General features: G+C 40.5%; 2 protein-coding genes across 2 annotated transcripts; one reads left to right on the top strand and one right to left on the bottom strand.

Moving 5' to 3' along the window:
- Positions 1 to 536: 536 nt before the first annotated feature.
- On the bottom strand, positions 537 to 1,526 carry LOC310931160 (P2Y purinoceptor 2-like; the record flags this gene model as incomplete). Its single annotated transcript, XM_083894271.1, has 1 exon — positions 537 to 1,526. The coding sequence occupies one exon, from the start codon at positions 1,524 to 1,526 to the stop codon at positions 537 to 539; it is 990 nt and encodes a 329-aa protein (XP_083750397.1).
- A 2,659-nt stretch (positions 1,527 to 4,185) lies between these two features.
- Positions 4,186 to 18,723, top strand: terb1 (telomere repeat binding bouquet formation protein 1; the record flags this gene model as incomplete). Its single annotated transcript, XM_083894268.1, has 18 exons — positions 4,186 to 4,395; positions 4,492 to 4,779; positions 6,215 to 6,287; positions 9,968 to 10,078; positions 10,243 to 10,374; positions 11,129 to 11,260; positions 11,373 to 11,433; positions 11,535 to 11,653; positions 11,805 to 11,930; positions 12,009 to 12,161; positions 12,333 to 12,464; positions 12,630 to 12,755; positions 14,311 to 14,453; positions 14,547 to 14,783; positions 15,346 to 15,352; positions 15,507 to 15,682; positions 18,454 to 18,609; positions 18,715 to 18,723. 18 exons carry the CDS (start codon positions 4,186 to 4,188, stop codon positions 18,721 to 18,723), a joined length of 2,391 nt encoding a protein of 796 aa, XP_083750394.1.
- Positions 18,724 to 23,529: the final 4,806 nt, after the last annotated feature.

Below are 23,529 nucleotides of genomic sequence, written 5' to 3'. Positions count from 1 at the left end.
TTGTTAATAGAGATATAAAAATGATGAAAACCATTGTATTATCTTAGTTTAGGTCCATATTATGGATTACTGACGTCATTGTTGCGCAACATTTATTTTTATTTTACAATATTTTGTCAATAGCCGGCCGGTGCGCACACACGATCGTTTGCTATGGTTTACTTTTCAATAAGCCGTGGTGTGTGGTAACTGTCAGCTGAATATGTCCGTGGTTGTGGTATTTGTATGAGTATCATCTTATAACTAACTGACAACCTAATAACTTGACTGACAAACGGATCGTAATTAATAATCGTGACGTAAATGTGTTCTTCTTCTTCTTTTTTGGAGTTGACAGACTGGACGCAGCTTTTGCATTATTCTGCCCCCCACAGTCTGAAGACGTATCTGCATTTAAGGGGTGTCCCATTTCTAAGTGACAAAATAACCCTCAACACTTGGTTTTGAGGGCCAGTTAAGATTAAGGATTGAGCTTGAGGGTTAAGATTGAGGGTTAAGATAGGAATTAGAATTGGCCCTATATCCTGGCCTGCATGCTACTGATTTCCAGTCACTTCCGAGTCGCTTCTGTCTGAACCATCTACCTGCCTAACCCTGAAAGACCTGAATGCGTTTTGAAACTTCTGTGAACCAAAACAGTACAAGAGTGGATCCAGGGAAGTGTTCACTCCTGCCAATAACCAGGACGCATAGTAAGCCTTCTCACACTGCTGGAGAATGTGGCATTTGTGTGGGTAGTATTTTTTGATAATCACTGCCACAGTTCGTACCACATTCAGAGGCAGAAAACACAGACCAAATATTAGCAGACACATGCCTACCATTCTCTGGGATTTTACCTGGACCTTTAGACCTTTGGGTGTGCTGATGTTGAGGCGGCTTAAGGTGCCTGCTAGACAGGTGTAGCAAACACTGGACACAAGGAATGGGAGGAGGAACCCAAAGATAAGCAGGATGAAATTTATGATGAAGTAGATGTGTGTGAGGTTGTGCTGATGTATGGAGAAACACTGACTGTTGTTGTCGTCTTTACTCGGAGGAAGCATGAGAGCAAAGATCAGAGCCTGGATCAGAAGTACAAACCAAACTCCTGCACACAGCTTCCTGACAAACGGCTTCCGCTTCATAGGGGAGCTTTTGTTGAAGCGCACCACAGCTGTATACCGATGGATGCTGATGAGGGTGAGAAATATAATGCTGCCATAGAAATGCAAACTCAGCAGAGCAATCTTGACCTGGCACAGGAACCTCCCAAAGAGCCAGTTGTTGCCTGTGGCAAAGTATACAGCAATCATGGGAATGGCAGGTGTTGCAATTGCGTCGCTGAGAGCCAGGTGGAACTGCAGAGTAGTTCCAGAGGTCCAATGGGACATCCGGCAGCAGAAGACCCAGAGGCTGAAAGCATTGAGTAAGAAGCCCAGGAAGTAGACGAGGCACAGGAGGACGGTGAGGGACACATGCTGGTTCACCCCAGGGCAAGATCCAGAACTGTTGCTGTTGTTACCAAGTTGTGAGGAAACCACCATATCTTCTGCGAGATGTTATTGCTTCTAACACCTGTTGGAGGAGAACAGAATAGGGCAATTCAGAATCAAATATAACATGCACTTCATGTCATATTAGATCAAAAACATAAGAGTGGGTTTCAAGAGACTTTGGTGACTTCAGGCAAAATCAGAGAGCCCTATTGAATCAAACTAAAGCAAGCTAGTGGTACCTAAGGTTTTTTTTTTTATCTTAATGCCATTGCAGTCTACACATAGCTGATAAAACGTTAAGGGGCTTCACACAAAATTGTTGTTGGTTTTATTTTTCCTCCAATAAGTCACGGCAGGCTGTAAAGTAAGTTGAGCAATGCTGCCCTCCACAGTTGTAAGTTCCCTCCCCATCTCCACAGCCCCCCCCCCCCCCCTCAGGCAAGCTCTTTTAAGAATGTACAAAATGCAAAATCTATACTGTAAATTTTGTTTACTGCTGATTGTCTTTTTGCAGACTGAACTTTTTACAATGATGCTGAGAAAGTTTGGTCATTGCTCATTTTCAGCTGCTCCAACCACAGTGATAACATGTTGTACACGTTACACAGGTTCCTGGGTGAACAGAGGAATAACATCAAATCCTGAAGCTTGAAGAAATAAGAGATTCACTGAAACTTTATAATAAAGTTTAATAACATAAAAAACAACTTATTTAAGCAACTTAAAAAACTATTATTAAATAGTAATAATCTCAAATATTTGTAGAAGCAGCACTAAACCAAACTAAGTTAACATGTGGGTCACACCCTCTGACACATTCAAGTGCTAAACAAAGACAAAATAAATGTCAAAACTAAACCACTATAATAATATTGTTTTTTGGAGGTATTGAAAAGTGCAAAAATAAAAGGTTGTGCAGATCTTTTGTAATGTAAACATGAGTCATCTCCCTTTACACAATAATACAACCCTATAAACAGCTGTGACAACTATCACATTAAATCGCTTTGGCCGGACACAGCGATTTAATGCTAACGGCAGACATCGTGCTAGCTTGAGCCCGCAGAGTCACACTCTCAGTGTAATTGAAAAAGATTTGTTGTGTTCCCCGTCCTGATTGGTACCAACCGCCGGCATATTTTACAGACCGGGTTCGCCTGCTCCTGGTCGCTTTTGCAGTGTCCAAACCACGTCCACACAGTTGACGTCGTGTTGTCTTTCTTTTCAACAATCTCTTCGCTGTGTTCGGCATTATTTTCGCTGTCTTCGCTCATTTTGTCCTCATTTCTTCAACTTCTTTCCCGTTCTCTCTCCGGTTGGAACTTTAGCGACACTGCTATGGGAAGTGGGCGTGTCCGACGGCAGCCGACAGACTCTGATACTGTTGTTGTTGCGCTTACCTTTTCGTGTGATATCGAATAATCGAAATCGATCAAAATTTTATCTAGATCGAATTATCGCCCAGTATGGTTACGGTTTGGTATGTTGACGACAACTCTGTACCCCGGACATTGAACTGCTGGCTGTGGCAATGCGTCCGTATTATTTACAGAGGGAATTCACGTAGACCATTGTTATGGCTGTTTACATCCCCCCCGTCAGCTGATGCAGCAGTGACCTGTGAAGTCATCAGCGCCACCGCTGCTAAACTGCTAAACACCCGTATACATTCATGGTTATTACAGGGGATTTTAATCATGCCTCACTGGACAAAACTTTAAATAACTTTCACTAATATGTTGACCCCCCCCACCAGAGAAAATAAAACATTGGATCTCCTGTATGCAAATACCGTGGATGCATATGACTCAGCTCTCCCCCCCGGCAGGTCAGACCACAACTTGGTAAGGATGACTCCCAGGTATGTCCCTCTTGTGAGACGGCAGCATGTGTACACCAAGACGGTAGGGAGGTGAACACAGGAGGCTGGTGAGACACTGCAGAACTGCTTTGGGTCAACAGACCGGGATGTACTCTGTGAGCCACATGGGGAGGACATTGACAGGATGACGGACTGCATCACAGAGTACATCAGATTATGCGAGGACACCACCTTACCAGCCTGGACCGTGTACTGTGTCGTTTTAGTCAGGCTTCCTTCTTGTTCAGAACACCAGGTGATGAGATGATGATGTAGAATGAGACTCCGTGACACAAGACATTTTACCAAACAAAGAGATCTTTATTCTGTAACAAGTCAAGTGTCAATTCCAAGCTCTGCAGTTGCTCGGGAGTGCCTCAGCCAAAATCCTAAGAACCACTAACTTCTCCTGAGCAAAGCCATACTTAATAAAGGTTACCTGCTCCTCCTACATCTTCCTATGCCCTTGGTTAGCCATTTGACCTCCAGTCTCCTCGAGGGAGCACATCAAAAGACAAATGCCAGGACCAATGCCTAACCTACACATCCACTTTATTGTCAACCGATGATCCATCTGAACAGTACCTGCTCAGACGAAATCTACAGACATCTGTCGTAAAACTCAATTGCCGGGCATTGTTAACCCCAGTCACACAGAGCATGTGAACTCACAGACTTATAGTAACATATTTGCTGTGTTAAAGTGTCTAATACACTTCAACTGCTTCTCCAACAACAAGCCCTGGATTGCCAGTGACCTGAAGGCACTTCTGAACAAAGAAGACGAGGGCTTTCAAGTCTGGAGACAGAGAGGAGCAGAGGAGAGTGCAGCATGAGCTTCGCGAGATGCTGAGAACATGCAAGGACAACTACAGGAGGAAGCTGGAGGCCAAACTCCAACAGAACGGTGTGAGGGATGTGTGGACGGGAATGGAGCACATCACAGGGACGAAGGGGAAAGACAGGCAGACATCAGGGAATCTGGATAGGGCAAACCAGTTGAACCAGTTTTGTAGCAGGTTTAGCTCACCTCCTGCCGCCCCCAGCCCCACATCAGTGAAAGGCTGCAGGCCCTGATGGCATCACAACCTAGATCCTGAAGACCTGTGCCAGCCAGTTGTCTCCTGTACTGGGACATATGTACAACCTGAGTCAGAGTCAGGAGAAAGTCCCAATGCTGTGGAAGACATCCTTGGTCCCAGTCCCCAAGAAGGCGAGACCATCCAGACTACAGACCAGTCACCCTCATGTGACCCAACATCTCATGTGATGAAGGTGCTGGAGAGACTGGTGTTAGCCCAGCTGAGGCCATGGGTGAGGAAGTTTCTGGACTCTTTGCAATTTGCCAATCAACCCCTTGTAGGAGTCGATGATGTTGTCATCTACCTGCTGCAACAAGCCCATATGGAGGATGTGGAGGGCTATAAAAACTTAGGAGTGGTGAGTGACAACAGATTGGACTGAAAATCTAACACAGAGGTTGTGTACAAGAAGGTGATGAACAGACTCTACTTCCTGAGGAAGCTGAGATCCTTCAATGTGTGCAGCAAGATGTTGGAGATATTCTACCAGTCTGTTGTTGTCAGTGCCATTTTCTTTGCTGTTGTGTGTTGGGGCAGCAGCATCAGAGCCACTGACACTAACAGACTTGATAAAATCATCAATCATACTGTGCAATAACATCTAAAACTCTGGTCACAACATACAGTCTCTAGGCACTTATTTTGTACAACAATCAGTACTCCTTATTTATACTTTATAAAATATTTTTTTTATATTGTTATGTTAATATGTCTAGTTTGTCTATCTATCTATCTATCTATCTATCTATCTATCTATCTATCTATCTATCTATCTATCTATCTATCTATCTATCTATCTATCTATCTATCTATCTATCTATCTTTCTTTCTATCTATCTATCTATCTATCTATCTATCTATCTATCTATCTATCTATGGGAGTGTTTCACATGATCTTGTTGTTGTAGGTCAACAGGAAATAAGGGTGTTAGAATTGTTCATGTGCTGGTGTTCGTCACATCACTAAATTGAGGAACTGACAAATCAGATAAGATTTGTTGTGAGTTACTCTAACCCTAACTCTATATACAGTACTGTGCAGAAGTCTTAGTATTTCTATTTCACTTTAATGGAACACATCCAGATAATGTATGTATGCAGTTGTTTGTTGTTTTGGAAAAAACAAAAACATCCTCTGCAGGTCAAGTATTTAGAGTGATCTATCCTTACACTTGAACAATAACACAGCTCTGTTGAGTGGAACCTTGATTAATGTTACTGGTAAATCCTGTGTTTGTCCTACTATTTCGTTGAAATATCTGCTGTAAAAACCTCTATTACGCCAGGTTTATTCAAGACATGCTTGAGCATTACATACACATGTCGCATGAGTTAAACTCATTGACAGCTCGCTAATATATAAGAGCAGCAAAAAGAACAGTGCCTGAAACTTTTGCACAGTACTGTAAGTAGTCACACATGACACTTGGTTGTATCACTTCCCCCAAAATCTGTTCCCTGACATTTATTGTGTGGTGTGGCTGAAAATGAACCAGAGAAACACTTTGTGCGACATACAGTTGGGCTCATAAATGTACATACCCTGGCAGAATTTCTGATTTCTTAAGCATTTTTCAGAGAATATGAATAACAACACACAAATGTTTCTTTCACTCATTAGTGGTTGGCTGAATTTATTGTTTATTGTCAAACGACTGTGTTTTCTCTTTTTAAATCATAATGACAACACAAACTATCCAAATGACCCTGATCAAAAGTTTACATACCCCAGTTCTTAATAGCGTGTATTTCCCCCTTTAACATCAATGACAGCTTAACGTCTTTTGTGGTAGTTGTGGATGAGGCTCTTTATCTTCTCAGATGGTAAAGCTGCCCATTCTTCCTGGCAGAAAGCCTCCAGTTGCTGTAAATTGTCTTGCTGTCTTGCATGAACTGCATGTTTGAGGACTCTCCAGAGTGGATCAATGATATTGAGGTCAGGAGACTGAGATGGTCACTCCAGAACCTTGACTTTATTTTGCTGTAGCCAATGACAGGTCGACTTGACCTTGTGTTTTGGATCATTGTCATGTTGGAATGTCCAAGTACGTCACATGCACAGCTTCCAGGCTGATGTGCAAATTTTCCTCCAGTATTTTTTGATCATTTGATTCATCTTGCCATCAATTCTGACCAAATGTCCTGTGCATTTGTAGCTCACACATCCCCAAAACATCAGCGATCCACCACCGTGTTGCACCTGTCATCATAGGCCTTGTTGACTCCTCTCCAAATGTAGTATTGTGGCCAAAACGTTCCATTTTGTTCTCATCACTCCAAATGCCTTTGTGCCAGAAGGTTTGAGGCTTGTCTCCGTGCTGTTTGGCGTATTGTAAGTGAGATACTTTGCGGGATTTGTGTAGTAATGGTTTTCTTCTGGCAACTGGACCATGCAGCCCATCTTTGTTCAAGTGCCCTTTATACAGAGTCCTATATTTCACCTGAAGTTATTTGTGGGTTTTTCTTTGCATCCCGAACACTTTTCCTGGCAGTTGTGGCAGAAATTTTAGTTGGTTTACCTCACCGTGGTTTGGTTTCCACAGAACCCCTTATTTTACATTTCTTAATTAGAGTTTGAACTCTGCTGAATGGCATTCTCACACTCTCTTAATCCTCCAGTGGATATTGAAGTGTTATTCAGGTTATTCATTCAGGTTTTTTTTTTTTATTATTCTGTTTTTATCATTTTATCATTGACATATCAATTCACCACTTTCATCTATTCGTCTGTAAATTACAACTGAATTGCACAGTAATACATCCATGCCCCCCCTGACAATACAGATATGGATGATTGGTCCTCCCTCATATGTATATATACATTTGTATTGCTTCCTCTTTTAACTGGCACTCATACACTGTATGTCTACATTATATAGATTCAATGACCCGATAAATGTTACCACAGATAAAATCTAATTTTAGAATCCAGTCAATTTGATTAGGCAGTAGCTCATGTAGAGTAATCGTTGAAAACAATCTTACCAGAGTTGCAGTTGTTCCCGGTACTGAGAGTCTGTTTCTCTTTCATTCTGCCAATGTGTGAGGCTGCCAGGGGTGGAGATGTCAGGATGTCAGTGGTTTTTTTTTTTCGTCTTCTGTTTGGTGAACTTCAGTTTTTTTCTCACAGAGGTTCTCGTTCTGAACATCGATTGTTAAAATCAGTCCAATCAATCTGTTCTGTGTGACCAGGTCAAATGGGTTACTATAGAGCAGGGGTCACCAACGTGGTGCCCGCGGGCACCTGGTAGCCCGCGGGCAGCCAATACGGTGCCCGCGGGCTCACTTCACTTCACCTCACTTGCATGTATCCGTATGATCGCTCAGTAAAATATCTTTGATATTGTTTATAAAAACTGGTAATCGTTAGGAGTAAGCACTGGGATGAATGTGTATGCAGTTTAATGCATAATATTAATCATTTAAATGGTAAACAAACAAAAATATATTATATGGTAGCCCTCCATATTATTTTTTACCCTTAAGGTAGCTCTCTGTCTCAAAAAGGTTGGTGACCCCTGCTATAGAGACTTAAATCAGTGTGACCTGGGTCATTACTACGGTGGCCGACAGGGGCAAATGCACTGCAAACCCCAAAACACCAGCAAATGAGAAAACACCGGCAAACAAGAAAACACTGGCAAGTAACAAAACGCCAGCAAATAGAAAACACCAGCAAATAAGAAAACGCCAGCAAGTGACATAACGCCAGCAAATAAGAAAACGGCAGCAAATAAGAAAACGGCAGCAAATAACAAAACGCCAGCAAATAACAAAACACCAGCAAATAAGAAAACACCAGCAAATAAGAAAACACCAGCAAGTAAGAAAACACCGGCAAGTAAGAAAACACCAGCAAGTAACAAAACGGAAGTGCTCCGGGTCTGTGGGGGCGCTGTCGTGGAGGTCTTCGACCAACCTGTTGACTCGCACTGTTGGAGTAGCATCCAGCTGCAGCCCCGGAGACCAACACCCTGGCGTGACAACAACACCCTGGCGTGATAATAGTGGTTTAATGTACGGGATTTTTTTTCTAAAAACTTTATATACACACCGAAACGACGGGAGTGGTTTGACGGAAGTGATTTTTATCTTAAACAAGAACGAAGGAAGAATATAAAAGTACGTTAGCCTATGGACAGGCTAACGTACTTTTATATTCCCCGCTGAAGCCCCACAGCGACCACCACCTAACCGCCTCCCTGGAGCCACAGAGCGGATACAACAAGCACCACAGACACACACCCCCTGGAGCTCCGCTGTTATACTTTTTTCACCGTTTTACACATTTTTCACACTATTAACTAATAAAACCTTGTCAGACATCAATGTTTCTTCCCTTTACTACTACTCACTGTCTATTTGTAAAACTAACTAAACTAAATCTTAAAAATTAAAATAATTGTCATGTCATATTTTTACAATAAAGGTTTCTATTTTTTATTGTTTGAACAGTGATTATTGTTGTAAGTTTGTTTGTAAAACTAACTAAACAAAATCTGTCACGCCAGGGTGTTGGTCTCCGTGGCTGCAGCTGGGTACAATCGCAGTGTCGGGTCAAAACATTTTTTTTTAAGGGAATATAAAACTGCATCTCGTCATTTAGAAAGGATACCTCGAGTGTAACCTTGCCTTTATTGCCTTGTTGTGATTGATTTGTTTTCACTGTTGTATTTATTCTCAACAAAGCCTTGTAGATTTTATTTATTTTATTTTATTTAATTTTTGATATAAATAGATGCCAGATGTGTTTCCTCTCTCAGTTCCAGCAGTGAAATGAGCAGCTGCGCATCATCCAAACAGCTCAGAAATCATATCAGTTAATGACGTCAAACGTTGCTAGGAAACGTTCTTGTTTTTGTTTGTTTTTTTTAAAAGATAAGTGAACAAGGTTCTACAGCAGAAATATGACGTGATACACGAAGCATAGTACAAAACAAAACATCTATATATTCACTTAATAGAGTTAATATTATATATTATTTATATCATAAAATATGTTTACGTTTCATTTCGCCTCGTTAAAACTGCATGACCAAGTGTATCGTCATTTTGACTCGTCAGCACTCGACAAACTCAGCAGCTAACCTATTTATATATATATATATATATATATATATATATATATATATATATATATATATATATATATATATATATATATATATATTATCCATCCACCCATATAATATATATTTCTTTTTTAAACTAACTCGTTCGCTGATATCTGGGGGTTAAACGGGAAATTGACGGAAATGGTTTAAATGGCGTAAACATTAGCTTAATTGTTAAATTAAGCTAGATTGCTAATTCGTTAGCACACACTGACTTTACAGGAAGTGGTGATTTACAGAAGACTTTATTGTAAATAATATAGTGTACACCTATCGGCGTTAGGAATATATAGAGAGTGATGGATAAGACGGGTGTTGGCAGCAACTGCCGTAATAGTAAGCGACGGCACTCGGTGTACGAATTCAGCTAATGAGTGTTTTACATAAACGTGTGTTTGCTTCACAATGCTATGCTAATTCCATCTGTTTCAGCAACAAGGACAGATCTCGTCATGTTGCTGGAGTGTCTGAAGATCCAGATGAAATGTCCTGAGTTACAGAAACAAGCTCTGCTCACCATACACTCCGTCTGTGAAAACAAAGGTAAATGGTAATATACCATTATATGTTTCTTCTAGCCATGTGCCCTGAAGTCCTATCTGTTGTCGGAGGAGAAAGTAAAGTATGTATTTACATGTATATGTACATATATATATAATCATATCTAGGCATGAAACATTTTTGCTGTTAATTTTTCATTATACCAGAGGATAATGTGGACCTGCTGAGAGAAATGGGAGGAGTGACATTTGTGTACAACCTCTGCAAATCCAGTATTGTTCATTCAGATGTGAAGGAGACAGCTCTCTTTACACTTGGCACTTTGGCAGAGGATAATGGTCAGTAACATCATTTTAAAAGTCCCTTGAAGTGATCCAGTCAGTTAAAAATCTATGTCTGTTTGGTTATGACAAATATCACGTATTACACACTTTGGAGCACATGCCTCAGTTATTACACAAGGGTGATGGGATGATTTCAGCAGCAGTGTTTAGCAGAGCCATGGCTCTGGGTAAGAAGCTCTTTTGCTTCCTGGAAGTCTAAGCTGTAATAATTCTGTATCTCCATCCAGATGGTAGGAGGTTAAACAGTTGATGACTTGGATCATTGATGATGTTATGAGTAAAGGAAGGTCCATACATTGAGTCTAGATCTGTCGGTAAAGGCACAGCTAGATATTTCCCACTATTGTGGCTGTTTAAGTGGTCATTTGTACCCCATAACACAAAACATGTGACCCTCTAATAATGAGTGTTAACCATTAAACTGTTGTCCAAAATTACTATTGACTATTATTATTTGAAGCTGTTTTATGAGATGGATAGTGGACAAAAAGTGTGGAAGTATTTGGGTTGTTTTTTCCTTGTAAATTGGAATAACTAGCAGGAAATGATGTTAAACAGCTGACAAAGTGGAAAGTTGCTTGGACACAACCTAAATAACAAAAATACCAGCATACAGTATGTATTTATTTGATTGGTATTCAACAAGCCTGTGTAGGGTCATATTGTTATATTGGGTGTTTCAAATGTCTGTCATTTTATTGTATTTTTGCATGTTGTTAACATACTATTTATTTTTCCTCCTGGTTAGTGTTTTGCAAGAGTTTTCTCTGCACAAAGGAGACATTTGCAGACCTTGCCGGTTGGTTGATGAAAGAAGACGTCTCAGTGACGCAGAGGAGAGTGTCTGTCTATTTGCTCTCTGTGTTGGTAGCTAATAACAGTAAGGCTCATTAGCTAATATAATCAATTAAAGTATGTACGTTTTCATTGATTTATTTACAAATGACAGTGAGAGAAAGTAAAGTTGATATGAGTATCTTTGTTTTTTTAAGAATCAGGACAGTCTTTAGCCCAAACCTCTGGCTGTCTGGACATCCTACTGCACCTCTTCGGGTACTTTTCAGTCATATGAATAGATCCATGTCGGTATTCTGACGTTTTTAATCAAATATTTCTACCCTATAAATGAGGTTTAATAGTTAATATATTTGCAGGACTACTTTCCCTCTTTCTTTGGACACTACTTCAGTTGTAGTCAGTGCTACTCACACCTCCCAGCTGTGGACATCTGTGACTAATGCGCTCTCTGGATGTGTCAACAATCCTCAGAATGGTAATGTCATCTCTGTGTTTGTGCATTGTATGAAGCAGTTAATAGATAAAACATCTCAGCCTGTACTAAAAAGTCAAACTATATGATCCTGTATTTTGGAATATCTGGTGTACTAAAAACCATGTTTATTTTCTTTTTTCTTGTCTTTCAGATGAGGGTCAACGAATGTGTGCAGCCACCTTTCCCATAATCAAAGTCTGGCTTCACATTGCTCTGACACACAAAGAGATTTTTAATCTGATTTGTTCGTTCATAGCGATGACAGTCGCCAACAACAGTAAGTGAAACTTTCAAAAATGACTTGACTTAATACTGAGATTAAATGAAAACGATCAAAGTTCTTTGTTTTTTGCAGGTTGGGTTCAGGAGTGTTTCTCTGCCGCTGGAGGTTTGGAAACACTCACTCTTTCACTGCTTTGTCTCGCTCCAGAGGCAGATACCAGTTTGTTGTCTTGCCAACTTTCTGTCACTTTGTCCAAGACCCTGTCGGCTTGCATCACTGACAACTGTTGGTATCACTCTCTTACTTAAACACATGCACAGAAACAGTTAATGCAAACAACTGTTTACTTCTATCTATCTATCTATCTATCTATCTATCTATCTATCTATCTATCTATCTATCTATCTATCGATCTATCGATCTATCTATCTATCTATCTATCTATCTGCTTTATAGCTGCTCTGGCTTCAGATCTGGCTCAGTATGACATTGTGCCCAAACTCCTCTGCCTGCTGACCAGTCCAAATCTGGATCCTGAGGACAAGCTCTCTGTTTTACTCGCCCTGGGTCACTGCACTGACTCCTCTGGTGGGTTTCGTGTCTCATATGTTTTCTGGTAGAGTGGGAGTGTGTTTCAGTGAAAAATGTCAAACTGTTACCCACTGCTTTACTCTTCCCTCGTTCGAGAGGACCACTTGATTATTTTTGCTGTCCAAATAATTCTCACATTTGTGTGTGTCTTCTTCTCTGCAGTGAAGCATCAGTTCCAGTTTGTGCAGTGTGGAGGCCTGCCCATTGTTATAACTTTACTCACAGAGGACCGCAATGAGGAGATCAGGAAGGCTACAACATTCATATTGCAGACCTGCAAACAGGCCAGTAAGTCACAGAAACTTTGCTTGTATCATAATGCAACTATATTTCACACTCACTGGCCCTTATTTATCAAATTTGCATAGAAACTGGTGCAGATTCAGGTTTAAATATCACCATACGCCAAGTCTCACGTGTGATTCATGAAACTTGTGTATGCCACCCAATCCTTGTGTAAACCTGATCCAACTTTGACAGAATGCGGTGGCTGAAAATTATAATTTGAATATCATGCCTCAATACATTTGGGATTTCAAAAATAGCTCATTCTGTTTGTCAGCCTGAAAAGTGGAATCGGAAGAAGTCAGAAAGTTACAGTGGAGCGAAATCACAGGTGTGGTCAATAGCAATGGTGTGGACAAGCTGAATTTTGAATATTTAATGTATCCATTCATTATAATGCATCATAGTCATCATTATATTAAAGCTTATTGCTTGACGGACTACAAAATTGTCAACTAAAGTGTGTACCTGCACTTCATCCAGACCTCAGCCAGCACACGTCTGCAAAATGTGTCTATTATTATTATTATGTATTATTAATACCGATCATACATACACCATAGACATTCATCTATTTTTTAATCAGATGTGTCGTGTGCTCAGAAACCGGTGTGGAGCTCCACCTCCACCTCTAAGACCATGGACTGATTCAGTTTTCTGGTTAATTACTGACATGCATTGCTCTCTGTTGGCAATAAATGACACACTTAAGGAGATAATACATTTTATAATACAATAAAAATTAAATCAATCAATCGCAGGTGTTTCTTGTACTGAATAGCCTACCAAACCAGCTGAGAGATGGACACAGAGTATTTCATACTTACTGATGTCCTGTCTCCTCACCAGCGATTCAGCACTCATGCGTTGATTTATTTGAGGTTTCCTCCACAATACTGACACCAGTCATCGCTTATTTTTTTCCGCAATAGTTACAGCTGTATGCCATGTTACTGCAGCTACTTAACAGACATGATGTCATTGTTTTTAAGCAGTTTAGATCTAGGTTGGTGGAAGCAAGATCAAATTCATGATCACAGGAAACATTCAAGATAAATTACAATTTCAGTTGTGAAAAGTTGCATATAAATACATGTCTGAACCAAACTATTATCATTTGAGGTGAGACTCTATATTATATAATAATGTTTTTTTTAGTTTTTTTTTTTACTAATGCCACGCACTTCAAATGTTGATTTCCTTCATCACTTTAAGGTAAAGATGAGCTAATTTCATGGAACATTCAAAATAGATTACTATCCAAAATGGCTGTTCTGCACAACTTAAGCAATTGGAAAGACAGTTTCAATGACATTTAAGGCTAAGTGTATCAGGTGAAAGCACCACAGTCACTCTGACACACTGTTAATAACCACAGCTTGTTACCCAGTTATCCATTTATCAGTAAATGTGAATGAGATCACTTGTGTTTTGAAGAGAGTTGACTGTTGAAAGTTACTGGGTTCAGGGTGAATAGATTGAATAAACAAGTGAAAATGTCTTAGGTGGACAATAGAAACGTTCTCAAAATGACTTGTGTGTTTGTCTTCCGGTGAAGCCATGTCGTTGGGAGAGTCTCCTCTGACATCCAGAAATGAGGAGGATAAGAAAACGGAGCCCCTCACAGACATGGAGAGCTTCAGGAGCTCGGCCAGGGAGTTGCTCCACAGGATGAACCTGCTCGAGCAGAAACAGTACAAGGTTAGACAGTAATCCATATCTACGACCTCAGTTTAATCAACATGCACAGCCCAGTTGTGACTGATGATATGTTCTCTTGTTTATCTCGAGGAGGCTGAGCAGCAAGAACCACCAACTACAATGCCAGCGCAAGCTCTCTCTTCTCCATGTCCAGCCTTACCTTTACATCTGCAACATCAGGAGAGAAATAAAAGCATCCCCAAAACATACAGAGGGACCAGCACTCACACACATATGGAGGAGAATGACCATCAACTGAAGAACATGAGCTCCAGTTTAAGGAGCTGGGAGGAGAAAGCTAAAAGCAGTGACCGAGATGAGAGTTTCTCAGTGAGAGAAGATGCCAGAGCCACAACGTCTTCTCATTTAAAGTCACTAGAGGGAAGCAGAGAGCCAAAAACAGCAGATAGGTATGTAGATTATGGGCTTCTTTATCAGGGTTAGAGTTCACATAACGTCTTTCATCTGTCATTTTTCTCCTGCTCTTTGTTATTTCATTTAGACAGACTTGTACGCTCCCAACATCACTGAGGCACAGTTCACCAAAAGACATTAAACATAATAAAGAAGGTTAGAAACACATCTTCATACCTTAATTATTCATTATACAGATTGCTTTGCTTGTACTTTGTTCCAGCCAGTGTGTGGTTTATTCTAGTCCATTTATTGTTGTTGTACTATGTAGAGTTACAGGACTGGGACAAAAATAAGGTGAAGAAACTCACAGCAGAAGAAAGATCACTCCCTCAGTCCCGGTGTGCAGGTAGGAGAACATTTAGCTAACCATCAGCAAAATGGTTTCTGTCTTGCTTTATCCAAGGTGCTGTATTATAACAAATAGCCTTTATTTGTTTTGTTCTTGTCTTAAATTGTCTTATGGTATTGTTTCCAGTGTGAAGGTGAAAGCATTAAAGGAGTCGAAGCCAAAATATACTAACCCATCTTCAGAATTGTAAAAAAGAAGCTTATTATTATCATGTCCATACCTCATGAGTGTAAAGTCAGCTGTAGATCTTCTGCCAGTTCTCTACACCTCTTCCCTATCTTCTTCAGGCTGTGTGCTACCCTTTGACAAAGTGACCAGTCGCACCTTTGCATCTCTTCAAAGCTCTTTACGTCACAGCTGTGACATGCACAAGACTCTCCAAGTGGCCACAGAGACGTACAGGACCCATCACTGCAGCCTTGTGTTCAGGAGAGAGTACGAGGAAGACGGTGTGTCTGGGAGAGTGTCAGCAGCTGAAGGACGCAGCCAAAAACAAAGGATTGGTAAAAGGCTTCATCATTTCAATTTGAAAAAGTAAAACCATATTATCAGATAACGTAGTTCCAGTCTCACAACCTGAAGCACGGTATTTCATTTTACCAGGCAGTTGTTTGTGATTATGTTCATTATTCAACATTTTGTTATCTTAATAGTCCTTATAAAGCATTGTAAATGTAAAATGTAAAAACAGTCCGTTTTATTTTCCTTGTCTACAGTTATATTGTCACTGTTGTACTTGAAAAACCAAACATGTTTGCCTTTTACTGCTGCTACAAAATGTCAAACCTCTCTTTCACTATAAAAGAGGGAGTCGGGAAAGTCAAGAGCTTGCTGCCAGAAATCCCCTGGAAGAAACGTGGTAAGAAGAGTTGACATAGCTTCCTTGTTTCCTTGTATCACAGTGTGAACATAAACTATCAAAGACAAAATGCTTTCTTTGCCATTCAAGCTATTTGATCTATAGATTTAGGACACAAAAAGCAGAAAAAAGTGATTTGACAAATTCCTTCTGAAAGCTTAACAATGTCCTACCATTTTAGATGTAAGCCATTGATAAAACATAATGTACATGTTCCTAAAATGTTTCTGTGTCATTTTATTTTACACAAATCTCAGGCATCAGTTTGACTCCACTGCGCAGAGGCAGGAATGGGGAGCCATCCTCTTCTTACAACAAGACTGGTATGTACTGAATGGTGTTATACATTTGTCATATCTAAAAAGGCAGCATCCTCCTGACGTAAATACACTCACTGGCCACTTATTAAGCACACGTGTTTTCCGTACAGAGCTCCGCCTACTGTGTTGTCATACATATATTTTACGACACCATCATAAACATCCATCCTTTGTCTACCACTTTATCATCACTGTTGCAAAAACTCACCACTGAATATCACCAAATATCCAGTGAGCGGCTGTTCTCTGCCAGAAAATACCTTGTTGATACTAGAGGTCAGAGTAGAATGACAAGACTGATGAAAGAAATACATTAGTAACTCAACTCAAATAGCCACTTTATATGGACATGAAGAAAACCATCTTTGAACTCCCAACATTTTGAAGCTCACACTGGCTGCCACTGCTGCCACTTTCTAAGGTATCACGTGTACCCGATATTGTGGCCTGTGTGTGTCATTTTACGGCACATTGCTCTGAGTGTGTGTGAATGTTGTGATTGAGGGTGTGTGATGGGAGCTGCCCTCTGAAGTGTGATCTTAGCAGCACACAAAGAGCAAAAGGAATGTGGATCTGTAGCCAGGGTTCTCACTGCCCATGCCAGAGCTGGATCAGAGCAGCACAGAACGGCTGTATTATGCTGTTTCACAGCTAGACAGTGTGAAACAGCATAAAGCGTCCTTTTTTTTTGCTCATAAACACATACATGCAAATTGTTTTATGTATCAAATATAGAGAGAAGAGGACAGTGTGTTCTTGGTGGTGGTGATGAGGTGGAGACTTACACATATCACTGCTCCAGGGTAAGAGACAAATCTGTTGGTACCCTTCTAAAACAGCTTGGGCAGATTTGTTGATAAAAAACAACAACATATATATATATATATATATATATATATATATATATAATTATATAATTAATTACATTATAGTCATGTTTCATACTAATTGTTAGTCATTGGTCCTTTTTGACAGAAAGTTTGCATATTTATTAAGAGAAAGGCTGCCATTCTGCATTGACAGCATTGTGTGTGTCACATTGAATATGGAGTAGAGAAACATAAGGACAGATATAAGAAAAAATATTACACTGCAAAAACAGCCCTACTCGAAGATTTTAATTTTAAAAAATCTGCCAAAAGGGTAAGCAAGTTTTGCTTGGCTAGAACACATAAAACTAGCTTGTGACTAAATAAATGTAAAACTGTATTGTGAAATGTTCCTTAAAAAGAGGAAAAACAGGCCAAAAACAAGCTAAAACGTCCCCTTTTTTGCTCCAACTGACTTTGAATTGATACCATATAATGTATTGTATGTGCACAAATTCAATACAATTTTACACATATTTAATACACACCAGTGGTGAACAAACAAACCAGATGCAGTTGGGATTTCAAACAACCCTTTGTTTTAGCTTGTTTGTGGTCATTAAAGCTTCAAGTAATCTGTAATTTTCTTTATTAAGACAAAATTATACGTGTTTTCTTAAAATTATTTTTTTCTTAAAATTATTTTTCTGGTACAGAACTTGCTTGCCAAGATTATTTTGACTACTAAAAGTTTTTTCCGGGAGTCTTTATTGCCATTATACAAAAAGTACAACGATGTATGTTGACAAGCTGCCCAGCTTCTAAAAGAACATTCTTCAGACTGAAAACAAAGCTTTAGCATTTAAGCATTGTCTCAAGTCTATCAAGGCATGATGGAAAAACAAGTTCTGCCCAGTGGTGGAAGGCTCAGTCACTCATGTGTCAATATTTAATTGAGTCAAAAATCAAAAGCAAAGCCTGATTTGTGTACAACATGGAAAAGACAGATGGATTCAATTTGTCAGTGTCAAATTATTTCAGGTTTCATGAAAGTATACCAACAAAGTGGTCCACTTCTGCATACAGTGTAAATGTTTTACTTCCTCCTTATGAAATATGAGAACAACTAAAACTAGTATGAGCTATTAAGTATTCGAGCTATCCATACGGCTTAAAATTGATGTGGGATTTGTCTTTTTATCTATGAGCTTCTGTCTCATTTGTTTTTTGTCATTTTTACTCTCAGAGAAGAGAGTGGAAAGACTTCTGCCTTGAGGAGGAGCGCCACCTACTGAGTGGAGTGAAGCGATTCGGCTTCTCGTGGAAGGACATCTTGTCGTCGTATCCCTTCCACCCTGGACGCACCAGTGAAGACCTTGAGGAGAAATACAATCAGCTAAAGGTAACTAGAGGAAATGTTGAAATATAGTGTTGGTGTTGGAAGAGAAGAGTCAGACTGGACTAATACTAACAGCCTTAATTTGTCCTCTTGTTTTTACCCTCACAGAGGTCATAAACTGGGTGCTGGCTGCACATAATCTCCTAAAACCTGGGGCAGACCATTAACAATCATCCTCTGGAAATATCAGACTTTGTTTCACACAATCCCGTTGATTGTGAAGTTATCGACTTCTTACATATATTGATAATTGTTTCTTTCTGTTCTTTCTACTATATAAACACAGTGAACCAGGTGTTTCAGTTCCTAAAAGGTGCAGTGTTTCCCAGAGTTAACAAATGACAGTCACCTTCGTTTACCAGATAGCATGACGTTGTTGTCAACATGTTGCCTGCTAACCCATGTGGTTCCCATCAGCGCTGCAACGATAATTTGATTTATTGATTATTAATGGATTACTAAATAAATTGGCAACTATTTTGATAATTGATTTGAGTGTTTTTATATTTTCAATAATTAAATTAAATTAAATTAAATTAAATTAAATTAAATTAAATGAAGAAGCTGGTTTATGGACAAAACAAATCATAATCATTTACACTGATCAAAATTTTCAACATTTCATGAACAAAACAAGTACTCGATCGTGCTATTTTGTTTATGCAGTAAGTTTCCACTTCAAAGTGCAAAGAAAAGCATGCTTTGGTTGCTGTGTTGCTGCAGAAACATAACATGTTGGCCACCACCATAAAGCAAAGCCCTCGCCTAAAGTACATATACAGTAAAAGGGCCATTTTAAGGCTATAAACCTTCCATAATGTTACACACTGGACATTTAACTTCCACCTCTTTGTTTTTCATGCAAACAGACATTAAGACATTTGACAATGTAAACTGGAGACACCATTGTGAAGGACCATTGTGTTGACACCTTTTCATCTGCAGTTACAAGGCTACAGGTGATTAGGGAACTGTCAACAGTAAGATATTGTAGAAAAAACGTGAGAAAACAAAGCATCTGCTCTTTAAGACATTAACAATCAATTGATAACGTTTAAAGGTGCATTATGTAATAAATCTAAATCAACTGGCCATAAAATCCTCCTAATATGTCACAGAGACTCAGGAATAATGTTCATATAACAAACTGAACTCACCAACAACAACAGTACAGACAAAATATTTGCATTAAAAAAAAATATTTGGCAGACTGCAAATCATGTTTATGTTTTGAAATCATGTGTTGGCATGTGGCGCCACCTACCGCCGTCTACCAATCATTGCAGTCAGTAGAGTCTCAGCTGCCGAGCAACCACGGGTTACTAGTTACGTCAGAAAACGAAACCTAAAAGACCTCGGTATTTTTTAATTTGAATGCATTAACCGTTTTTGGCCACATTCTTACATATGGCACCTTTAAATAATGTGTTACTTGGTGACATACTGTCACAGAAGAAAATTATATTAAGCCACCGGAGTCCGTGAAGAGACAGGAAATGGAGGGGAGGGGAACTGGGGGATAATGCTGCTTTATCTTTTCTCACTGTGCATTAAGATGCAGTTAAATCTCATGCTTTAGTGAATGACTGAGATCACTGTGAAAGAGCGCCTCTCCCTTCCCATGAGGACTCATCAGCATGCTGCCAAAAATCATGAGACTTACCCGTTTGCCATGTCTTAAGCCTAAGCTGCATCTAATTAGGTGTGATTAGACTAGCAAATGTTTTTGGGAGTGTGATTTAATATGATCATGGTTGAAGGAGTTGGAGAATACATAACAGAGTTGAAATATTGCTGCTCCATACGTAGAGTTATTTTTTTCTTCCAGTTTCATTTTTCAAACCAACTGCCAAACTACTTCATCAAGCCTGCAGTGAGGGCTGGGGGAGTGCGCTGGGAGAAGCATGTGTGGAGCAGATTTCTCATGGACTGAAACACCGTCAAACTGAAGACTTTTGACCCAGGACCCCCTGAAAAACCTCCTTCCTCTGAAAAGAATGTGGCCTAGTCATTCCCTTCTCTCCTCCCTCCTCTCTTGTCCTCTTTCCCACAAGACTGTGAGAGGACACTGTCTCCATGTGCTGAAATCACATTTCAATGTGAACACTGTGTCCAATACATGTACTCACATGTTGTTGGATAAGCTCTGTGGTGACGAAATCTCCAAATGCCCCATTTTGTTCATTCAACAGCTTGGCCCTGATCACTTTAACACCAGCTTGATCCCATTCCTCATTCGACAAAATTGGGAGAGAAAGCAGTGATATTCTCCATCTTGTGGTCATTTAACTCATCACATTCGCTCACACTTGTTTTAACTTCATTATTTCTGCTCTCAAAATCTTCACATAAGTCTTAGAGTTTAAAAAAAACAAGGTGCATGGCCAGGATTTATGAAACATTTTTATTTTCAAAAGCAAGCCAACATTCCAATTCAAATCCCATTACAATATGATTATCGCACCTGTTGAAGGAATATTGCCAAGTGCAAACATAATGGTCTGTGGTTGCATTGCTTGTGTCCCCCACCTGTTGTTTTGAATTCATTTAAGGATTATCTACTTTACAAAAAACTCTAACTCTGTCATGGAGAAATACACTTTAATTCTTTTTAGGAAATTTGCAAAGAGGAAGAGCTCTGTTGTCCATCAATAAATGAAAATAAACTCGTACACCCTGTCTCAATCAAAGGACTTGAAGGTACCAATTTTGGGTGAAGACAGAGAAGACATCAGCCCCATTCAGTCCACAGAAAAAAAAAAGCAGTTTGCTTATAACAGGTCACACAAATGGACAAAAAAAAATATTCACAGGGTTCCCACACCTTGGTTGACATCAGATTCAAGGACTTTCCTGGACCAAAGGCCACGTCGTACATCACACAATGCAGGGCACATTAACCAGTAGGTGGTGTCATAATGAACAAGGGCACATCGGCAGCAGAAGTCATTGACCTAAATATGTGTGAACCCTGGAATCACTTCTTACAGGACTTTTCAGTGGATTCACATCAGCTCAGTAGACGTGCTCACGTCTGCGATGGGAGCGCCATCACTTTCTTTCAGCTCTAAGTTCTGCAGGAGCTCACTAACGCTTTCCTCGATGGCACTACTCGCAAGCTGCTCGAGATTCTCTGTTGCTTCCACTTTCACTTTTGGTTTTACAGGTGGTTCCGGTGTTTCCACAGATTTGATCATCTCAAATGTGCCACTCTCACCCTCAGCAGCAGCCTCTGTCACTGCGACATCTGAGGGCTTGTCTGCACTGAGTGGCTCAGAGATGGGAACTGAGGAGGAAACAGTGTCTACAGGTTGGTAAGTGACATCCATGACATCGACAGGTAACGAACGACAGTCCAGCTTGGGTAAAGACTCTTGAGTAAGTGTTTGCTGCTCCATAGATTCAACTGGGACAGGTAAAGCTACAGGCTTTGGTTCTCGAACAGGTTGTTCTGGTTGAGGAACCGATTCTGTGGCTGGTTCTATGTCAAGCTGAGCTTCAGCTACGGGCTTTGGTTCTGGAACAGGTTGTTCTGGTTGAGGAACCGATTCTGGGGATGGTTCTATGTCAAGCTGAGCTTCAGCTACGGGCTTTGGTTCTGGAACAGGTTCTTCTGGTTGAGGAACAGATTCTGGGGCTGGTTCTTTGTCAAGCTGAGCTTCAGCTACGGGCTTTGGTTCTGGAACAGGTTCTTCTGGTTGAGGAACAGATTCTGGGGCTGGTTCTTTGTCAAGCTGAGCTTCAGCTACGGGCTTTGGTTCTGGAACAGGTTGTTCTGGTTGAGGAACAGATTCTGGGGCTGGTTCTATGTCAAGCTGAGCTTCAGCTACGGGCTTTGGTTCTGGAACAGGTTGTTCTGGTTGAGGAACCGATTCTGGGGCTGGTTCTATGTCAAGCTGAGCTTCAGCTACGGGCTTTGGTTCTGGAACAGGTTGTTCTGGTTGAGGAACCGATTCTGGGGCTGGTTCTATGTCAAACTGAGCTTCAGCTACGGGCTTTGGTTCTGGAACAGGTTGTTCTGGTTGAGGAACAGATTCTGGGGCTGGTTCTTTGTCAAGCTGAGCTTCAGCTACGGGCTTTGGTTCTGGAACAGGTTCTTCTGGTTGAGGAACAGATTGTGGGGCTGGTTCTTTGTCAAGCTGAGCTTCAGCTACGGGCTTTGGTTCTGGAACAGGTTCTTCTGGTTGAGGAACAGATTGTGGGGCTGGTTCTTTGTCAAGCTGAGCTTCAGCTATGGGCTTTGGTTCTGGAACAGGTTCTTCTGGTTGAGGAACAGATTGTGGGGCTGGTTCTTTGTCAAGCTGAGCTTCAGCTACAGGCTTTGGTTCTGGAACAGGTTGTTCTGGTTGAGGAACAGATTGTGGGGCTGGTTCTAGGTCAGGTTGAGCTTCAGCTACAGGCTTCGGTTCTGGGACAGGTTGTTCTGGTTCAGGAACAGGTTCTGTGGTTGGTTCTACCTCAATCTGAGCTGTAGTTGCTGGCTTTGTTTCTGAAACAAGTTGTTGTCCTGGTTGAGGGACAGATTCTGAGGGTGGTTCTAGGTGGATCTGAGCTTCAGCTACAGGCTTTGGTTCAATGACATCTAGGACATCGACATAGCCTTGAACATCGATAGGTAGTGAACAGAAATCTAGCTCAGGTAAAGACTCTTGAGTGAGTGTTTGCTGCTCCATAGACTCAGTTGGGACAGGTAATGACACAGAGACCAGCTTAGTTTCATCTTCAACTTCTGCCTCGTGATTTGAGGGAGGGCCTGATTGAGATACAGGTTCAGGGCCTGTTTCAAGCTTTGGTTCTGGAACAGGTTCTGTTTGTGGAGATTCAGTGTTTGAGTCCAGAAGCTGAGGTTGAACCGGAGCTTCAGTTTCCATCTTCACAGCCTCTGCCTCAGCATCACTGGCAGCAGGAGCCTCAGCTGCTTTG

The sequence above is a fragment of the Microchirus variegatus genome (assembly GCF_963457635.1).
Source record: "Microchirus variegatus genome assembly, chromosome: 8".
Taxonomy (NCBI): Eukaryota; Metazoa; Chordata; class Actinopteri; order Pleuronectiformes; family Soleidae; genus Microchirus; species Microchirus variegatus.
Note: the sequence above shows the minus strand (reverse complement) of the source record. Positions and strands in the feature narration are given on the sequence as shown.